Raw genomic sequence first — 20,232 nt, 5'->3', positions numbered from 1 at the left:
TAGCACTAATGCTAGGGATGTTTAGTCTCCCTCACAGTTGGGTTTTGGCTTCTGTGACATCTCATCTTCGTTACTCAAACTTCGTTTATATCATAATTTGTATATATATATATTTTTGAATGTGTATTTGGAAAGAATTTATATAATGAAAATATTTTTAAGTGATACATATTTGAAGCTAAAAGTAAGCTACACAGATTGGACCTAGCGTGTGTAGACTGGTAGATACCTCTCAATATCCCCCAGCAATTGAGTGCCATAAAAGTGTATAAGGGAGCTGAATCAAATACCTTATTTCAGAAATAGAGGGAGACCATGACTCTGATAAAATTTGTATATGAAATTGGATTGTAAAGAATAAGTAGACTTATGGCTAAGAATTTTAATTTTTGAAATGTCTTTTTGTTTTAGTCAGACTACCACAACAGATAGCTGAAAAGAAAAAAAAAAGTATCAGGTTAGTATACATAATGCTTGGTTGGTATTTCTATTTTCTGGCCTTCTCTGGTTCTCACATCTCTGGTCCTAACCCATTTCTGGGATATCGAAATAAAACTTCTCTCCAACCACAATTGTTGACTTTCTAACTTATAAGAATAAACGGTAGACCTGATCCAGATATTCCATTGGGGGTTTAGAGTCTAGAACTGTGCTACCCTTTATTATTTAACAATGTGCCAGTTAAAGATATCACCCCAATGAAAAATAATAATTATAATACATTTCAAATTAGAGATATATTAATGTAGTTGACCGAATACTGGAAGTTAGAGTTGAAAGACTTAACTCTCCCCACTAGCTATTTTGCTAATCATGAACAAGTCACTTGGAATCTCTAGATTCAGGTTCCTCCTCAATTTCAATGTGCCTCAGGCTAATGTTGTAAGAATAAAATAAGATATCACATGTAAGGTATTTAAAATGGAAAGGCACTAGGGGCAGTGCGGTGGTATTAGCCTGAGGAATTTGCATATGTGGTCCTGGGATAACTGTGACAGGTGTGGAAGAGCCATTTGAGATATTTCTCCTGGGTTTTTAATACTCTTTGACAGGGCTGCAGCCTTGAAAATAACCACAGAATATGTCCATGTTGAAGAGAAATGAATAGAAAGAACTTTCAGGATGAAAAAAATCAATAAAAAAATGTAAACATCTAAGGGATATTGACACTGACCTCAAAAAGCATGCCAGATTTTTCACAGTTTAGTGATACAAAGATCTGCAATAATGTATAATTACTATTTAAAAATGAATATCATTTTTGGTTGTGAAGATTTTTGCATTACAAATACATATAACAGATTGATAAAACACCACATATGTAATCTAAAAACTCCTTCACGGTTGCAGCTAAACTTCTGATTTTAAAATTTTCTAACATAGTGGTTCAGTTAAATTATTTCATGTCTACATCCTTAAGCTGCTGTCTATACTGCAGATAAAATGTGATTCATATGTGATCACTACTGAGAAAAACTGAGTACAAGGAACTATTAAATATAAGTATGAATTATTTTCATAAGTTTAAGAAAAGTTAGGAACTGGATAAAGAGTTGAAAAAGGAAGGGCTTTGAAGAATGTGCTAGGACGGCCTTGAATCTTCGTCCAAGCTTTGCACAATTAACACTTAGTCTAATAGGCTTGGACCTTGGAACTGAAAATGATTCTGGGGCAGCCACCAAGTAGACATCTGTTTCAAGTGCATATGATGGATAACTTCCTCCCCCGATCCCCCGCTGCCCCACATAGTTCAATTCCTTAAGATACGCTTTAGTTTTTTAATTTCACTTGTAACTTTTGTAAGAACTTGTGATAGCCTCTTAGGAAAGAAGAAACCTACATATTTTAATAAAGCTTGATGGGATATAATTTTATATTAGAATTTTATAAAGCAAAATTAATAAATACAAGTGTATTAGTCTGTTTTCATGTTGCTGATAAAGACATACCTGAGACTGGGCAATTTACAAAAGAAAGACGTTTAATAGACTTCCATGTGGCTGAGGAAGCCTCCTAATCATGGCACTAGGCAAAGAGAAAGCTTGTGCAGGGAAACTTCCCCTTAGAGAACCATCAGATCTCGTGGGATTTATTCACTATAGTGAGGACAGCATGGGAAAGACCTGCCCCCCATGATTCAATTACCTCCCACTGGGTCACTCCCACAACACATGGGAATTCAAGTTGAGATCTGGGTGGCGACGCAGCAAAACCGTATCATTCAGACTTTGAGTTAAAATAACAACATTTTATGTAATTTTTATGCTTGACTACGTATCAGAAAGAATTATCTTGCTAGCTTTGCCTTTCTCCGCATTTCCTGCTGCCTCTGCCATCCCCATCCCCAATATAAATAGAACGTGTGAATTTTGTAATCAAATAGATCTCCAGTCTGATAGAATCGGTAGTAAGAAAGGGAGTAGAGGCAAATATGGGTGGGCTGGGCTCAAAGAAAGAGGCATGGTGGAATTGAGGAATTTCCTGGATGATGACTTCTATTTTTGTCTATAATGTAGGGAGCAAAGTCATCTGTTGAGAATGAGTGAGGAAGTGGTCAAGTAGTAGATTTCAGGAGTGTTAAATAAAGGCAGGAACTACCTATAAGGCTTGCCTGGGGTATCAAAGTCTGGTTGGGGTTGAGGAACACAGATTTCTAATAGACCACGACTTCTTCATGGGCAATAGCAGCATTCTACATGCACGTGTAACGTTTCTCGGGGAGCAGTGTAATCTAGGAGCAGAGAAGAAAGTGAAATAGGCGAATTCGTCTAAGGTTACGGTTTTCCTAGATAGGTTCAAAGGAAGGGGGATGGTGGGGTAGCAGCTTTTGTTCTGAGGGTGGCAGCTGAAGTGAAAGACAAGAGTCCTAAGCTGTGAAAAGAAGGCAATGAAGATTTGAGAACAGGGTTTAAGGGTCTGAATCTTCCCAGTAAAGTGAAAGATGAGATATGATAGGAATGAAGGTGTCATGAGCTGAACTGTGCGCCCCACCAAACTCCCATGTTGAAGTCCTAATCCCTAGTACAGCAGAAGATGACTGCGTTTGGAGATAGGGTCTTTAAAGGGGTAACTATGATTAAGTGAGTTCATTAGGGTGGGTTCTAATTTAGACTGACTAGTATCTTAATAAGAAGAGGAAATTAAGACACAGAGGAAAGATCGTGAGAGGACACAGAGAGGATGGCCAGCTATAAGCCAAGGAGAGAGGTCTTAGAAGAAACCAGATCTGGGGCCAGGCGCGGTGGCTCACACCTGTAATCCCAGCACTTTGGGAGGCTGAGGCAGGCGGATAACCTGAGGTCAGGAATTTGAGACTAGCCTGGCCAACATGGTGAAATCCGTCTCTACTAAAAATATAAAAAAATTAGCAGGGCATGGTGGTGGGCACCTGTAATCCCAGCTACTTGGGAGGCTGAAGCAGGAGAATTGCTTGAACCCAGAGGACTGAGGTTGCAGTGAACTGACAGGGTGCCAATGCACTCCAGCCTGGTTGACAGAGTAAGACTCTGTCTCAAAAAAAAAAAAAAAAAAAAAAAAAAAAAAAAAAAAAAGAAGAAACCAGATCTACCAGCAAATTAATCTTAGATGTTTAGCCTTCAGAATTGTAAGAAAATGAATTTCTGTTGATTAAGCAGGATTACTTCAATTTAAGATATCAGTAGTGGAGTAATTCTGCATGATTCAGGGTGTGGCTATGGGAGTGGTGGTTGAAATGGTAAGGATGTGAACATCACTAGATGCAGAGACAGTAAAGCATGTGATATAAAGACAAATAAAACCAATTTTACAGTGTTATAAAAAACAAATTTAACAGTTTTGGTGGCAATTGCGAGGTCAGTTTACAATGTACTCTGTACGTATCTTTTAGAACAAAAGCTATCACGTGAAATAGTAAATGTGAAAGTGCCTTTTAATTTTAAGCCATAAAATAAAGGCTCTGAAGCCTGAGGTGCATAAATATAGGCCTATATAAGCCTATTAAGAAAAAAAAATCTGAAACATCTGATTTATATGCCTTACAAAACACTATCTTCCTGTGACTTTTCCTTCCTTACATTTTGATGTAGCAATTAAATGCTATAGCAGTTAAATTATAGGATACATATAGAATGCTTAGCTCTTTGGAAGAGCTGAATGAAAGTTAACTACTATATACAAATTAGACATAGAAACCTACCATATCTGGGGAAGGGAATGGGGAAACTGGAGCTGCAGAACTGGGCGGGTGTCTGGTACTTTCTAATTGTGGCTAAATAAATTAAAACATTGCAAAGAATTTTTAGAAGTCAATGCTTTGACAGAATAATATTTTTAAAAAAATATTTCTTCATTCAGTAAAGAGTTAATCCATGTTTGAAATTCCTCTAAGTTCCTCTGAATGTGTAGGTTCTATTTACTGGAAACTCTTCTAGAATAATTAGAGAATATTTCATGGTCAAGGTTACTCTATAAATTGTTTTAGTAAATATATCTGTAAAGTGATGGACATTTTATTATCAAGAAATGAATTAAAATACTCATGATTTATGCCATTAATTTGTGTGGATGCTAGGCCCTGTTGATTTATATCTTCTGTATCTTGTTGAAGTACACTGTGAAATCCCTTCCCTAGTTCATTTACAGCAATGAACTTCTTGTTCATTTAAAGCCACTGCCAGCCCAGACAACTTCTATTGCTTAGAATTTTTCTTCCAGTCACCCATTACCCTCTATTAAAAAGGCTTTTTCCCTCTCTTTTTAGAAAACTACTCTTGACTACAGTTATAACTCCCTGATGGGAGGCCTTCCTCTATAACTGATATCATGAAGGAAAATTTTACCTTGAGACATTTTTCATATACATAAATGTTAAAAAAAAAAAAAGAATAAAAGGAAAGGAAAAAAGGCAGTAACAGAAATCAAGTTGTAAATAAATGGCACACCTAAATATCAGGAATTAAATTGTCTGACGTTGTGGAATAACTTAGTAACTCTTGACCTTGTAAATATATTTCTAAGTAGCAATTCAATTCAAACTAATATATTAATATTATAGGACTGTGGTTTCCACATTCTTTAAGAACTTCCAAAAGGAATCCCTCCCTCCCTCCCTCCCTCCGTCCCTCCCTCCCTCCGTCCCTCCCTCCCTTCCTTCCTTCCTACCTTCCTTTTTTCTTTCCTTTCCTTCCTTCTTTTTTCTTTTCGTTTTTTTTTCTTTTTTTAAACAAGGTTTTACCCTGTTGCCCAGGCTGGAGTGCAGTGGTGAAATCAAGGCTCACTGCAGTCTCAACCACCATGGCCTCAGGTGATTTTCCCACCTCAGCTTCCTGAGTAGCTGGGAGCACAAGCCCATGGCACCATGCCTGGCTAATTTTTGTGTTTTTTGTAGAGATAGAGTTTCACCATGTTTCCCAGGTTGGTCTTGAACTGGGCTCAAGCGATCCACCTGCCTCAGCCTCCCAAAATGCTAGGATTATAAGTGTGAGCCATAGTGCCTGGCCTGAAAGGAATATTTCTTACCATTCTTCTTCCAAAGTGTAGTTTCATAGTTTGACTAGGCTGATTTCAATGTCACTGTAAGGTGGTAGAGGAAGAGGTCTACCCTACCTCTTCCTCTACAAATGGGCAGAGAAGGTCCCATTTGTAAACCAAAAAGTATCTGAGACAGGACTCAATTTAGAATCTTATTTTGCCAAGATTAAGGACCACAGTCAATGATATAGCTTCAGGAGGTCCTAAGAACATGTGTCCAAGGTGATTGGGTTACAGGTTTGTTTTATACATTTTAGGGAGACAGGAATTACAGGCAAAGACATAAATCAAAACATGTAAGGTATACATTGGTTTGGCCTGAAAAGGTGGGACATCTTAAATGGGTGGGAGAGGGGGGCTTCCAGGTCATGGATTCAGAGCTTTCCTGGTTGGCGACTGGGTGGAAGAGTTAAGCTCTGCCTGAAGACTTGAACTCAACATAGATAAATGCTTGAGTTTAGATAAAGGGTTTGTGGTAACCAAGGTTCTTGTCATACAGATGAAGCCCCCAAGTAGCAGGCTTCAGAGAGAATAGATGGCGAATGTCTCTTATCAGAACTTAAAAGGTGTCAGACTCTAAAAAAAAAAGGACCTAGTAAGGGAAAGAGAGTCTCTACAGAATGCAAGTCTTCCCCACAAGAGACAGATTTCAGGACCCTTTCAGAATTTGTCAAAGAAATATATTTTGGGATAAAATACTTTGTTTTCCTTCAGAGCCTGTTATCTATCATGTGATGCTATACCAGAGTCAGGTTGGAATTGTCTTATTGCTATAGAGTCTGTTTTGTTAGTCTTGAGTTTTCCGTTTCAATGTTAAATTCTAGTCTGTTGCATCTAAACTCCAAGGAGGGGAGTGAACAATAAGGCATGTCTGACCTTCCACTTTCCATCATGGCTCGAACAAGTTTTTCAGGTTTCTTTGGCCAAAAGGGGGTCCATTAAGACAGTTGGGGGACTTGGAATTCTATTTTTTGTTTACACATTGAGGAGGAATCAGCAGAGTCTAGTGAAAACAGAACATTACAACAAAATTGCTAATTTTATCACAACTCTCCAATGAGAACATTGGTAATTTAACTATTTGAGGACTGAATTTTTACAACTTATTCTATCCTTACAGGGGTTGGAGGACAGAGTGGGATATTGATTTTTGTGATAGATATAATATTGTATTTTGAAATGTTCAATATGGCATGGAAATGCAAAGTCCCACCTGTCATTCCCATTGTCACAGTGTTGATAGAAGCCCTTAGACAACCTTGCTTTCAATATCATAGTGGCAGTGTAGCTGGCTTTCCTGACTACACCCTCCCTTCTTCTGCTGGCAACCTGCAGCAGATAGCCATCAAACCAATTTTTCCTGATAGCCTACTTTTATTAAGTCAAGATACTCCTCCAAATCACTACTTCACACTCAACATATTTAACCTAAATTCTCGGGCATAACATGCTTTTCAAATGTTGAAAATGTTTATATAGTTCCAGTGTTTTGTGCAACATGCTGAAGATTCAGTGACAAATGTGACATAGCTCTTATTACAAAAGAGCTTGTAGATTAATGATGAAAAACCAGATGACTTCTTCCTTTTCAATGACAGTGACTTGTTTAAAAGCATTTATTGAATCAGCATATACTTGAGTGCCAAATGACAGGCATTGTTCTTGAAGTTAGGATTACAGTGATGGACAAAATTGTGCTCACTTCATAGTGCTCACATTCTGGCTTGGATTACTCATAAAACTAACACATGCTTATAATGTAATAAAAGGCAAAAAGTCAAAATAAGTATTATATCCTATACCCTTCATTTTTATTCCCCAAAGGCAATCACTATTAATGGCTTTTGTGTACATTTCCAAAATTTTCTGTCTATGCCAATATATATGTTTATTTTTTAAGCAAAGGGCTCAAATTCTAACTCTACTTATTTAATCGAACCATATCTTAATATCTCTGAAATAGGGACATGTCTTATAATCAACGTTGTATTATATTTTTAATTGACAGAATGTTTTCTTGTCTTTGTGGTACATAAAATGAGGGTGGGTCTTAATGTTGAGCCAATTAAATGTAGTATTATAATAGTAAAGCACTTGGCTATGAGTAGGGAAAACCAACACCATACCAGTTAGAGATGGTTTGGTGTTTTCAGCCTAATTACATTAGGCTGAAAGTAACAGAAATGCAAACCAACAGCTTAAAAAAGGAGTGTAATTTTTCTCACATAACAAGAAATTCTGGAGTTAGGAATGCAGGGCTAACGCATGGCTTTAATGTGCCAATGGGGCTCAAGCTCCTTTGTCTTTATCCTCCTCAGGGTAGTCAGAAGATGTTTCCTTCTCTTCCTGATGGTGCTACTACATCTAGGCAGGAAGAAAAAATGTTATCTACCTTTAACGCATTCAATATATAATGGCAGAGAAGAAACAGGATAAATGCAGGAAAAACTACCATTCAGAAAAGGGGAAGATGGGAAGATGGTGATAACCGGTTCATAGAAATCGTCAAATCCTGCCAGGCAGGGATGGTGACTCTGGGCCCCAGCAGTAGAGTGAATATTTAGTTGGGCAACCTGGCAACTCCTGGTTCTGCTTTCTGGAAGAACCACCCTTGTCTATTGTCCTCTGTGGACCTGAATCTTTCCTTTTCAAGTTGGGGAGTATGAAGGATGTACTTCTAGGAGTTTGTTCAGCTTCTTTTGGTGTGAATTTGGGTTCTCTGAGATTATTTTAGCAATTGCCAACTGTTGTAGGTCAGGTATGGCATTTCTTTGACCAATGTATGGAATCAAAATTTAGAATGCTTGCTGTCTGTTTGCTTCCAGTCATTTCCACACATAAGAAACAGCCAAGAATCTTGTAAAGACACATTCTATACCTGAAAATTCCCATTTACCTACTGACATACTAGTTTTTGCACTAGCTTTTTAGAAGGCTTATGTTGTAAAGAAATTTGAAAAAATGACAGTACTCTTAATCCCATCTGTCATAGCAGCTTCCTGATTTTTTTCCTTAAAAGACTGAACTTTATTCTAATGTGTTTATATTAAATATTGGATGCTAAATAATACATCCCTATGCCATAAGATATGATGATAAAGGTATATATGGAAGAGCATTTTAAAACATTTTTAACTTTAAAATATTTAATTGATAAAGATTGCATATATTTGAGATGCACATAATTATGATTTGATATATAGATATGTTGTATAATAATGATCAGAATCAAATTACTTTATGTTTTTGTAGTACAGTAGCACTGGTTTTATCTCCTAATATACTTGGAATGCCTTCTGCTTGATGTATAGAAGCAATTGGTTTTCTTGACTCTATAAAGCTATGAGCTGTGTACTGTGGCACATAGTATTCTCTCAAAATGGGTGCAACATTATCCTTATATAATAGTCTGATGTGGATTGACATTTTGCTCGAGAAGTTGTTCTCAAGGATACCAAAACATTTCATTTTGTGATGCCATCATCTTTAACAAATGGCCTCTGATGCAGAAAGGGAGGAGTGAGAATATCTAGTACTTATCCACTTAGACATAGAAGTGACACTTACCACTCTCACTCACATTTGACTGCCCAGAATGAGTCACTTGGCCAACCTAACTGCAAGGCAGGTCAGTAAATCTCCTCTTCTAATGTATGAGTAAAGAATAAGGACTTGCTAAAGACCTGGCCGATATCTTTCACAAATACTATTGTTAAAATAATTTCAATAATTCAACCTACTATAGAATCATCATTTTCAGCACCATAAAAAGAAATGGATCAGAATACCAGCTTGTCAATCCAATGGAAGAATTTTGTCATTACATAGTGGGCTAGAAGTCACACCTGACTAAGGAACAGCATGTTACCCAGGGGTCACAGAATTGAAGCTGAGAACAGTAATTGGATGAGACTGTTATCTTCCTAAGGGAAGGAGTACATTCTGGTGGTATGGAAGAGCTATGTTCTTCATTCTCTTATAAAAATGATTTATTAAAACTATATAATTCTGTGTAATTATCCCATTAAAACTTCACAATACGTTTCTCTGGGGGAATAAGCATGCTCTGGGGGAATATTAACTCCATATCATAGAAAAATAAACAAAATGAATTACCTAAGGCTTCCAGCTAGTAAGCAGAGAAGCCAGAACCCAAACCCATGTCTCCTCAATTCAAGTCTAGGATTTTTTCATTATTTTCTCAAGAGGGAACCATCATAGTACTGGCCTCTGCATCAAGTCAATGTTTCTCATTTATTATGAAAATGTTATATTGGGCTACCAGGACACTGCCCTGCCAGAATATCCATTCTCTATCAATGTGCCTTCCTATTCTACCTAAGTCATTTTTGCAAGGTGCCACCTCAGGACCATGGACATGCTTCAGTATTTATCAACTTGGCATCAGTGGTTATTTAGATATTGCAAAAAAACAAACTGGAAAGTAAACAAATTGATGCAAGTCTATTAAATTTCTAGTTTTTACTTTGTCAGATGCTTGGAATTTTGACTGTGTCATTCTAAACAGCAACCCTCTTTAGGATTTAGATATCTTCTTCTTTTATTGGGGACAGCCTCTGTTCCTCCTGTATCTCACCTATTATGGAGTATCTCATTAGAATCATGCATCTGGAAATGCTTTCTATTCTTATTTCCTATTACAGTGTCTCTTTCCCTAATGTCTCTTTACCCTACTAAACTAATGTTGGTTTGTGAATAAATAAATGATTGGTTCCTATACTCAATAAATTATACATTTATTAAGTTTTTCCCAGCATGACAAACACAGTGCTAGATGCTGATGATAGGGAAATGTCTAAACCTGATCTCAAGGACTGACTTCTGACACACAATACTGACTTCTCTCTGGATCTACCAGGGTCTTAAAAAACACTGATGGCCAGGTGTCAAGCCCAAATATTCTGATATAAATGGTCTGGATTAAAGCCTGTTTATTGATATGTATTTTTAAATCAGTCTAAATGGTTCCAATATGCAAACCGAGTTTATACCCAGTGGGAAAAACAAATCCCTAAAAGGGCAATTTCAGTGATATAGTGATTAAGTATCCTGGAGTCCTTGAGTTCAAATATTCTGCACTCCTCTCCTTAAGTTATGTGACATTTACCCAATCTCTCTGAGATTCAGATTGCTTTTCAGCAAAATGGGAGCAGTGATAATACCCAGCTGCTAAGATTGTTGGGAAGAGTAAGTCGGATATCACAAGTAAAGCACTTTGTAGTTTCTGGGATAAAGCAGCCATTAGGCCAAGTGTGCTGTGGAAACATGTGAGTTAGAGAAGGCCTCTCAGAGGCAGGATACCTCCTTCTCTGACAGGTTGCCACCATAATTTTGTGGTACAAAACGGAGGTCAGATATCCTCCTGGAATAGTAAACTCACCAGGGATCACTTGAATCCTCTCCCCTTGCATGGATATCAAAGCCAACAGAGTCTATCAAATTGTTTCAACTATGCAATGGGAACAAAAATATCTTTTTTTTCAGTATTATTGTGAGGATGAAATGAAATAGACACACACAGAGTGCTTATCATGTAGTAAGTCTGCAACAAATGTGTCCCACTTCCCTATATAATGGGCCACAACAATATGCTCAATAAAGCTGAGGCTGTCTCTTCCCTTACACATATCTAGCCACCTGGTATCAGAAAGTCTGCTCAGGTGTCTATTTACTCATCCATTTATCCATGTGACGAATATGTATTAAATACTACTATGGCCTATGTGTATACAGGAGTGAATCAAGCAAACACAATTCATGATCTTGTGGAGCTGACATTTTAGCAACAGGGCCAGAGTAGAGGCAACTAATTGCAGATGAATTACCTTTCCATTAATTTATTCTATCATTAATTATCCTAGTTATTGTGGTAAGTGCTACAAAGGTATATGGGGGTCAAAGATGCTTCCTGTGGAAATAACTTCTGAGTTGGATTTTGAAGGATGGGTAGGAACTGACTGTGAGGGAAAAGGAAGAGTGCTTCTGGCACAGGAAGAACATGAGTGAAGGCCCTAATTCATGGGGAGAATGGGGAATTGAGGAAGCCGGTGTTTCTGGAACACGAAGAGTGAGGAGGAGAGTGTTCCATGAGGCTGGCAAGGGGGGCCAGATCCTACATGGCCTTAAAGGCCATGTTGACTATTTCTCTCTTACTCCAGCAAACAATGGAGAAGCTTTCAAGGATTATTATATTTTTCAAAAATAGGAATAATAGCCATGTGCCAAGAAGAAAGGTATTCATAACCACAACTATTTCCTAAAGAAGGTGAAATCTATTGAAGGGATACTCTTATGTCTTCAGAGCACAAGGAAGACCTGGATATTCAAGTGGGAGGTGAAGCCTCTGGAGAGTTAAGTATTTTACCAAGTAAAGTGAAAACAACTCAGAGATCCTGAAGAAATCAGGAAAATGTGGAGTGAAGAGAAGATACGGAAAGGAGAAGGAGGAGAGGGAACCAGGAGATGATGAAGATCATGTCTAATAGGATTATCAGACCTTTTAAAGAAATATCAACCTTTGTATAAGGCCTAATATATCAGTTGCTCTCTGGTTGATTGATGGGTATTGGTTGAATTGACTTTCTTTGTTTTACAGAAATATAGGTATGTTAAATTCCTTTTACTGCTCTAGCAAATTACCACAAACAGGGCCTTAAAACAACATGAATTTATTTCATACAATTCTGGATGTCAGGTGTCCCAAGTGGGTTTCACTGGGCCAAAGTCAAGATGTATGTAGGGCCGGCCGCGGTGGCTCATGCCTGTGATCCCAGCGCTTTAGGAGGCCGAGGAGGGTGGATCACGAGGTCAGGAGATCGAGACCATTCTGGCTAGCACGGTGAAAGCCCATCTCTACTAAAAATACAAAAAAAAAATTAGCTGGGCGTGGTGGCGGACGCCTGTAGTCCCAGCCACTTGGGAGGCTGAGGCAGGGGAATGGTGTGAACCCGGGAGGCAGAGCTTGCAGTGAGCCGAGATCGCGCCACTGCACTCCAGCCTGGGCAACAAAGCAAGACTCCATCTCAAAAAAATAAAATAAAATAAAACAAAAAAAGATGTATGTAGGACTTTGCTCACCGGAAATTCTATAGAAATCTATTTCCTTGCCTTTTTCAGCTCCTAGACCTGTATTCCTTGCATTTTTTCGCTCATGGACCCTACCTCCACCTGCAGAAAGAAGTGTAGCATCTTCATGAATCCCCTTTCTCACTGACCTCCCATATTCCTCTTATAAAGAATCTATGATTACATTGGGCCCACCTAGATAATCCAAAATAATCTCCCCATCTCAAGATTCTTAATCACATCTGTTAAGTTCCTTTTGCCGCATAAAGCAAAATATCTGCAGATTCCAGGGATTAGGAAGTGGATACTTTGGGGGAGGTCGTTATTCAACCTACCTCCTTATGTATTCTGCTAGTTCATTAGGTGGGAATGAAAATTTGCCATAATTTTGAAAGGCGAGATCTGGGACACCTGGATATATAAAATAATACAGGTTAAGGTATAAATTAAAATTATGTATTCTTTGTTTCTAGTCATTTTTTATTACTCCACATTTCATAAATATGTAAAAACTTTTACTGAAGTGTGAAGGTAATATGTCTTGTTAACATTTCAACAAGTGTTGAAGAGCACACAACCAAGTGTAAGACATGATAGTTGCTTTCATGAAACTTCCATTTTATGAGGCAGAAGGAGAAGGAAATAGATAATTTTATTACAGTGTGATTAAAAACAATGAAAGGTGTAATCATAGGGTGTTAAGGCAAAATATAGGAGCAACACCTACCCAACTTGATCAAAGAGGGAAAGAAAATGGATCCCAGATACATCCATCAGGATTCAACTAGAGAAGCAGAACTGGGGATTTGACCATATGAAAGTGTGGAAGCAGGATAAGTAGTCTAGTCTCTGAAGTCTATCATTTTCACATCTGATCCTGGAACTTGAAATATGCAGAGCAGGCAGTTGGGAGGGAAGGTGTATGTGAAATGGGAAGAGCAAGGACAAGGTAGAACCCACAAGCTCAAAACTCTGTCTATCTCTTACTGCTTCCAATATTGATGTTGATGATGTGGGTATTCTGCAGGAGAAGCTGGAATCCTTTGTCAATAAAACTAAATTCACCTGGCCCAGAAGTCAGAGAGGCTGAAGGAGAATGTAGGGGAAGCTGGAATGGCTGCCATACAATACTAGAGAAGTGACCCAGCAAAGAAAGGAAAATGTACTTGAACTGCAAGTTGACACATTACAAATTCAGATGCCACTACATCTGAATCAACAGAGAAAAAGTGCTTTCATCTAATTATAAGTAGTTTACTGTGGCTAGAATGGCTTATGCTCAGGTGAGGATATGGGGATCCAGAGAAGGTAAGGTAGGAGGAGTGAAGGATAAGCCTTAGCCTTAAGTTGAGCAAGATCATTGATGAGGTTTTATAATTCTGATGGCAATGGGAGCACTGACTATGATGGACTGTCCAATCTTTCTTTTAAAAAGCTCAAATCCATTAGCATAAAGTAGTCTTCCCTTGAGTATCAGCTCTTCTCATTCTTCTTTCCTCCTCATAGTTGTACCCACAAACTCCTCCACTTTCCCCTACACTCTTATTGCTCAATACCTTTACCCAGAATACATTTCCTTCTCCCATTTTTCAAGTTCCACATCTTTTTTGTTAACACTGCCCTAGGCAGTATTTCTCCCAGCAGGATAGAAATGAACACACTATGTGTCACTAGACTGTGCCCATCCTGAGGTCAGGAGCCTTGTCTGTATCATCCAAATGTCTCCGCTGCCTAACACAGTATCTGGCACTTAGAAGGTGCTCAGTAGATGCTTATGGACTGAATCAAGTTCCAAGAGCTTCTCATCAAACACTTTGCTTATGTTATTTTCAATTATTAGTGATTTTGATGAAATAGGGCTTCTGATCACTGTCAGAGAGAGACACCAGGTCTCTCAGATTTCTATATTTGAATAGAGAATTAAGAAGAAATAGTAAAAGCTTCCAGCATTTTTCAGAAAAGCATCTACAAACAGACTCAAGTTGTCATGAGGGAAAGAAAAATCATTCTTCTTCTAAGGTCAGCTCCAAGACATTGTTGACTTCCCATTGTTTATGAATGATGAATGTCATCATTCTTTTCTATAAGGTCTTATCATTCTTGATATCTTTACTGTCTGTGGGACTGTCTATCTGGTCCTTGAGTGAGTTATAATTGTAAAGAGGCTTCAATTTTTTGATGTAGAATAATTTAAGCAATTTTTGGAAGTTTTGTTTAAGAGTTGCAGAGGTCAGTTTATCGGCTATTTTCTTAAAAATATCGTAGGTTATTTCAGCCAACTCTTTGATCACAGGGTCTTCATCTCGGAGCAGTCGTTCAATAACTGTAATATCAGAAGAGACTTTAGTTCAAGTTATCTCTTTCTTAGAGGCCATGAAATTTTAGTTCTAAACAGCCCTGCCACCTTTCACAGAGTGCCCCCTTCTCTCCATCTCTCCTCTTCATTCCCTCTGCATTTTGTAACTTTGACTGATAGCATTCAGGAAGTTTTATCATCTATCCCCACCAGACCCCATTAAAAGAAAAATGGGAATATTCACTAAAAATTACCGAGGACCTTTTATGTGTTGAGCATTTTTCTAGATAGCATAAACAGGTATTCGTATATTGAGGAAGAGGTTCATATTGGTCATAATGAAAAAGTTAAAATCAGTCTAAATGTTCATTAATAGGAAACTGCTTAAAAGTTAGGAATATAAAATGAAATACTACATATGTATTAACATGTTGTAGGCCCCTATTTCTTGGCATAGAAAGATGTTTATATTAAACAGCTAAGTGAAAAAAGTTATAAAACAGTTATGATAGTTAAAAATATATAATAGCTTTTATTTAAAAATATCCTGGATAGACAGGGCACGGTGGCTCATGCCTGTAATCCCAGCACTTTGGGAGACTAAGGCAGGCGGATCTTGAGGTCAGGAGATCGAGACCATCCTGGCTAACATGGTGAAACCCTGTCTCTACTAAAAATACAAAAAATTAGCCAGGCGTGGTGGCCCACGCCTGTAGTACCAGTTACTCTGGAGGCTGAGGCAGGAGAATCGCTGGAACCTGGGAGGCGGAGCTTTCAGTGAGCGGAGATCGTGCCACTGCACTCCAGCTGGGCGGCAGAGGGAGACTCCGTCTCAAAAAAAAAAAACCCGGGATAATACATAGACCAAAATGCTAATATCATTATACAAAATGCTAATACCATTATATCCAGATAGTGGACTGTGAGAAATTACTATTTTATTTCTTGATAAAAGAAGTAGAAACAAAGGGGGGAGATTTAGAAAACAGAGAGATGAGAAGGAGCAGGAGAAAGGGGAGTGAAAGAAGAAAATGACTGTAAGAAAGATGGAAAATTCTAGTGTTTGGCATTTAGCAGGTAGTCAAATATGTGTTGAATGAATGAGTGAGTGAATGAATGAATGGATGAATGAATGAATAAGGAAGGAAGGTAATGACGTATAAATGTAGGTCCGTGAATTATAATAAATGTACCACTCTAGTGGGGGATGTCGATAATGGGGGAGGCTAAGCATAGGTGAGGAGAGAAGGTACTTGGGAAATCTCTGTACCTGCAGCTCAATATTGCTGTGAACCTGAAACTGTTCTAAAAAAATAGTCTAGTAAGAAAGAAAGAGGAAGGAAGGCAGCCAACTTGTTTTTATAACTCACTATTTGTAATTCTGACCCTGATGGGACAATAGACAGAGGCTAAGGGAGATTCCTAAGACCCAAACATTTTGATAGACTAATATTACCCTTCTTTAATTCCCTCCTCTGCAAATGTATTGTATAATGCTATCTACTAAAATGTGAATTCTCTGAGGGAAGAGACTGCTTTATTTGCAACTCTGTTGCTAGCAGTAAATAGTGCTGTCACATAAACATAAGAGATGCTAAAAACATTTGTTAGATGAATGAGTAAATGAATTTTCAACTTTCTAAAGTTCCCAACGGCTCTAGGATGACAGTTCTCAGACAATTAGTGGAATACATGGAGTGACTGAAACAGGGAAAGAGAGTAAGGGGAAATAGAATAGAAAGAGAAAAAACATACATACCTCTTAACCCAGTCCTTTCATTGATTCTTCCATAATTATCCAACCACTACTACCACCCTCTTCCTATCTGGCCTGGCACCCTAACAGAACTCATATGTGACTAGAATCACAAATAGTAAATGTATTTAGATTTATGCATAAAGATTTTGTTATAACCTCAATACTCACCATCAAGCATGACTTCAGTTTCAGCTCTAAGCAGTAAATGACCACCAGATTTTGCCAAATATCCTATGCACACAATAAAAATTAAAGTTACTGCAACATGCATTATGAAAATACATTTTCTGATGTTATCTGGCTACCTTCTTTGCTTTTTTCAAAGCAAAGCATCTCTAGATTATCCTTGAGTCATCTTTTAGTACTTGTAACTATTGTCTCATAAAATTGTTTATCGAAAGATAGATGAGAGTATAAATGTGCACGAATCATATTCAACAGCTCGGTGAATGACCACAAAAGGAACACACCAGGGCTACCACTTAGGTTATTAAATAGAGTATTAGCAGCATCCTGGAAGCCTCCTTAAAGGCTCTCCCAGTCTCCTCCTCCACATTTCAGAATAGATTCTTTTGTGTCTGCCTTCTTTTGCTTCACATGACATTTTAAGATTCACCCATGTTCTTTGATGTAGCAATAGTTTGCTCATTTCCATTGCTACCTGGCAGAGGCTAGCAAATAAAGTTTTCTTGAGATACAGACATTCACATTGGCTCATTTGTTTACATATCTATGGCTGTTTTCACCCTACCACAGCAGAGTTGAGAAGTTGCAACAGAGACTATATGGCACTGAAAGTCTAAAATATTTACTATTGGGCCTTTAACAGAAAGAATTTCTGAACCTGCTATATACTAGTGTATCTTATGAATGCATCATTTTTCTAAGTCCATTCTGCTGTTGATGGGCATTTGTGTTGTTTCCAGTTTGGGGCCATGATGAATAATGAACTTATGGGCATTCTTGTACATGAATTTTGGCATGTATTTGTATAACTGCTGTTTGGTATATAACTGGTGGATTTCCTGGGCATGCTTATGTTCAACTTTAGCAGTTACGGCTAAACAGTTATCCAAAGTGGCTGTACCAGTTTTCACTCCTACCAATAGTATGCTAACATTTTCATTGCTCTATGTCCTCCAAACAATTGATATTGTTAAAATTTTTCCTTTCAGTCATCCTCATAGGTTTGGTGATAATATCACATTGTAACTTTAATTTTCATTTTTTGTTGTTGATTAATAAGATCATGTGTGTATTTACTGGCCATTTGGATGTCTTCTTTTCTGAAATGCTTATTCAGATAAGTCTCTTGCCTGCTTGTATATTATCTTTTTCTTTGTCACTTGTAGGCATTTTAAAGTTCTGAGTACTAATCTTTTTAAAATGGTGCATGTCTTACAATATCTTCTCCTATCTTATGGCTAAACTTCTCCATTTACATTTGTTTTTTTAACTAACAGAAATCCTTAATTTCAATGTGGTTTAACTTATCATCTTTACATTTACGGTTAGTTAATTTTGAGGTACTGTTTAGGAAATGTTTGCTTGTCTCAAGCCATAAAGATATTCTTCTATATTTACTTCTAGAAGCTTTACTATTTTACCTTTTATGCTTATATCTACCATCCATTTGGAGTTATACAGCATGAAGTTGTGGTCAAGATATTTTTATATACCTGTATAGTTGATCCTGCACCGTTAAGAGAAAAACTGCTCTTACTTTACTGCTTGGCAGTGTCACCTAGATCATAAATTATGTGTGGTCAATGTCTTGGCTCCATTCTGTCTGTCTATCATTGTGTCACTACTGCATGACCTTAATGTGTAATGCATCTTGATATCCCATGATATAAGTCCTTCAACTCTAGTTCCTCTTTAAATTATCTTGACTCTTCTTAAACACTTAAGTTTTAATATAAAGTTTATAATCAGCTTGTCACGTTTCACACACACACCCGAAATCCCCAATGAGATTTTGTTTGGGAATACATTGAATCTATATAGAACAATTTGGGGAGAACTGACATCATCATAATATTTAATCTTTCAATAAATAAGCATAATATATCCTTGTATGGAACTCTTTTAAAAATTTTCTGTATGTTTTCCAGTTTTCCGTGCATTCATTTTGTGTATCATTTCTTTTATTTTAAGGTATTTGATGATTTTTGGTGCTATTGTGTTGGTGTTTTTTTAATTTTAATTTTTTATTTCAATAGGCTTTGGGGGAAGAGGTGGTATTTGGTTACATGGTTAAGTCCTTTAGCAGTGATTTCTGAGATTTTGGTGCACCCGTCACCTGAGCAGTGTACACAGTACCCAATATGTAGTCTTTTAAAAAAAATTGTAGAGATAAATTTTCTTTTTTTTCCGTTATTTTTTAAAATATGTGAATGCATATATAACCTTTCATTTCTTTTAAATAAACTTTTTGCACTTATTGACCCATCCTCTAAGTTTCTTCCCCTCACCTCCCACCCCCAAACAGGCCCTGGTGTGTGTTATTCCCCTCCCTGTGTCCATGTGTTCTCATTGTTCAACTCCCACTTATGAGTGAGAACATGTGGTGTTTGGTTTTCTGTTCCTGTGTTACTTAGCTGAGGATGATGGCTTCCAGCTTCATCCATGTCCCTGAAAAGGACATGATCTCATTTCTTTTTTTTGGCTAGATAGTATTCCATGGTATATAGGTACCACGTTTTCTTTATCCAGTCTATCATTGATGGGCATTTGGCTTGGTTCCATGACTTTGCTATTGTAAATAGTGCTGCAGTAAACATATGTGTGCATGTGTCTTTATAAAATGATTTGTATTCCTTTGGGTATATACCCAGTAATTGGATTTCTGGGTCAAATGGTATTTCTGGTTCTAGATCCTTGAGGAATTGCCATACTGTCTTCTACAATCGTTGAACTAACTTAAATTCCCACTAACAGTGTAAAAGCATTCCCATTTCTCCACAGCCTCGCCAGCATCTATTGTTTCTTGACTTTTTAATAATCACCATTCTTACTGGTGTGAGATGGTATCCAATTGTGGTTTTGATTTGCATTTCTCTAATGATCAGTGATGTTGAGCTTTTTTTCATAAGTTTGTTGGCCATGTAAAAGTCTTCTTTTGAGAAGTGTCTGTTCATATCCTTTGCCCACTTTTGCTACTTTGACCACTTCAGACTCTGATATTCTTTCTTCCACTTGGTTGATTCAGCTATCGATACTTGTTCTATTTTCTTGTAAATTTATTTAAGTTTCTTGTAGATTCTGGATGCTAGACCTTTCTCAGATGGGTAGACTGCAAAAATTTTCTCCCATTCTGTAGGTTGCCTGTTCACTCTAATGATAGTTTCTTTTGCCATGCAGAAGCTCTTTAGTTTAATTAGATCCCATTTGTCAATTTTGGCTTTTGTTGCTATTGCTTTTGGCATTTTTGTCATGAAGTCTTTGTCCATGTCTATGTCCTGAATGGTATTGCTCAGGTTTTCATCTAGTGTTTTTGTGGTTTGGGGTTACATTTAAGCCATGTTGGGTTAATTTTTGTATAAGGTGTCAGGAAGGGGTCCAGTTTCAGTTTTCTGCA

At 37.5% G+C, this 20,232-nt stretch overlaps 1 protein-coding gene across 1 annotated transcript in view; it reads right to left on the bottom strand.

The window, feature by feature from the left end:
* Positions 1-14,543: 14,543 nt before the first annotated feature.
* The window catches only part of MROH9 (maestro heat like repeat family member 9), a 119,638-nt gene continuing 113,949 nt past the window's right edge, over positions 14,544-20,232 (bottom strand). Inside the window, exons 20-21 of the mRNA XM_033198150.1 lie at positions 16,821-16,883; positions 14,544-14,920 (exon numbers count right to left, since the gene is read on the bottom strand). Of these exons, the coding sequence (XP_033054041.1) occupies positions 14,679-14,920; positions 16,821-16,883 (305 nt within the window). The 3' untranslated portion in view covers positions 14,544-14,678. The remainder of the gene's footprint in view (positions 14,921-16,820; positions 16,884-20,232) is intronic.

This window comes from Trachypithecus francoisi, unplaced genomic scaffold, assembly GCF_009764315.1.
Source record: "Trachypithecus francoisi isolate TF-2019V2 unplaced genomic scaffold, Tfra_2.0 Lachesis_group5, whole genome shotgun sequence".
In the NCBI taxonomy this organism is placed as follows: Eukaryota; Metazoa; Chordata; class Mammalia; order Primates; family Cercopithecidae; genus Trachypithecus; species Trachypithecus francoisi.
The sequence above is the reverse complement of the archived record's forward strand: the minus strand, read 5'-3'. Positions and strand labels throughout refer to the sequence as shown.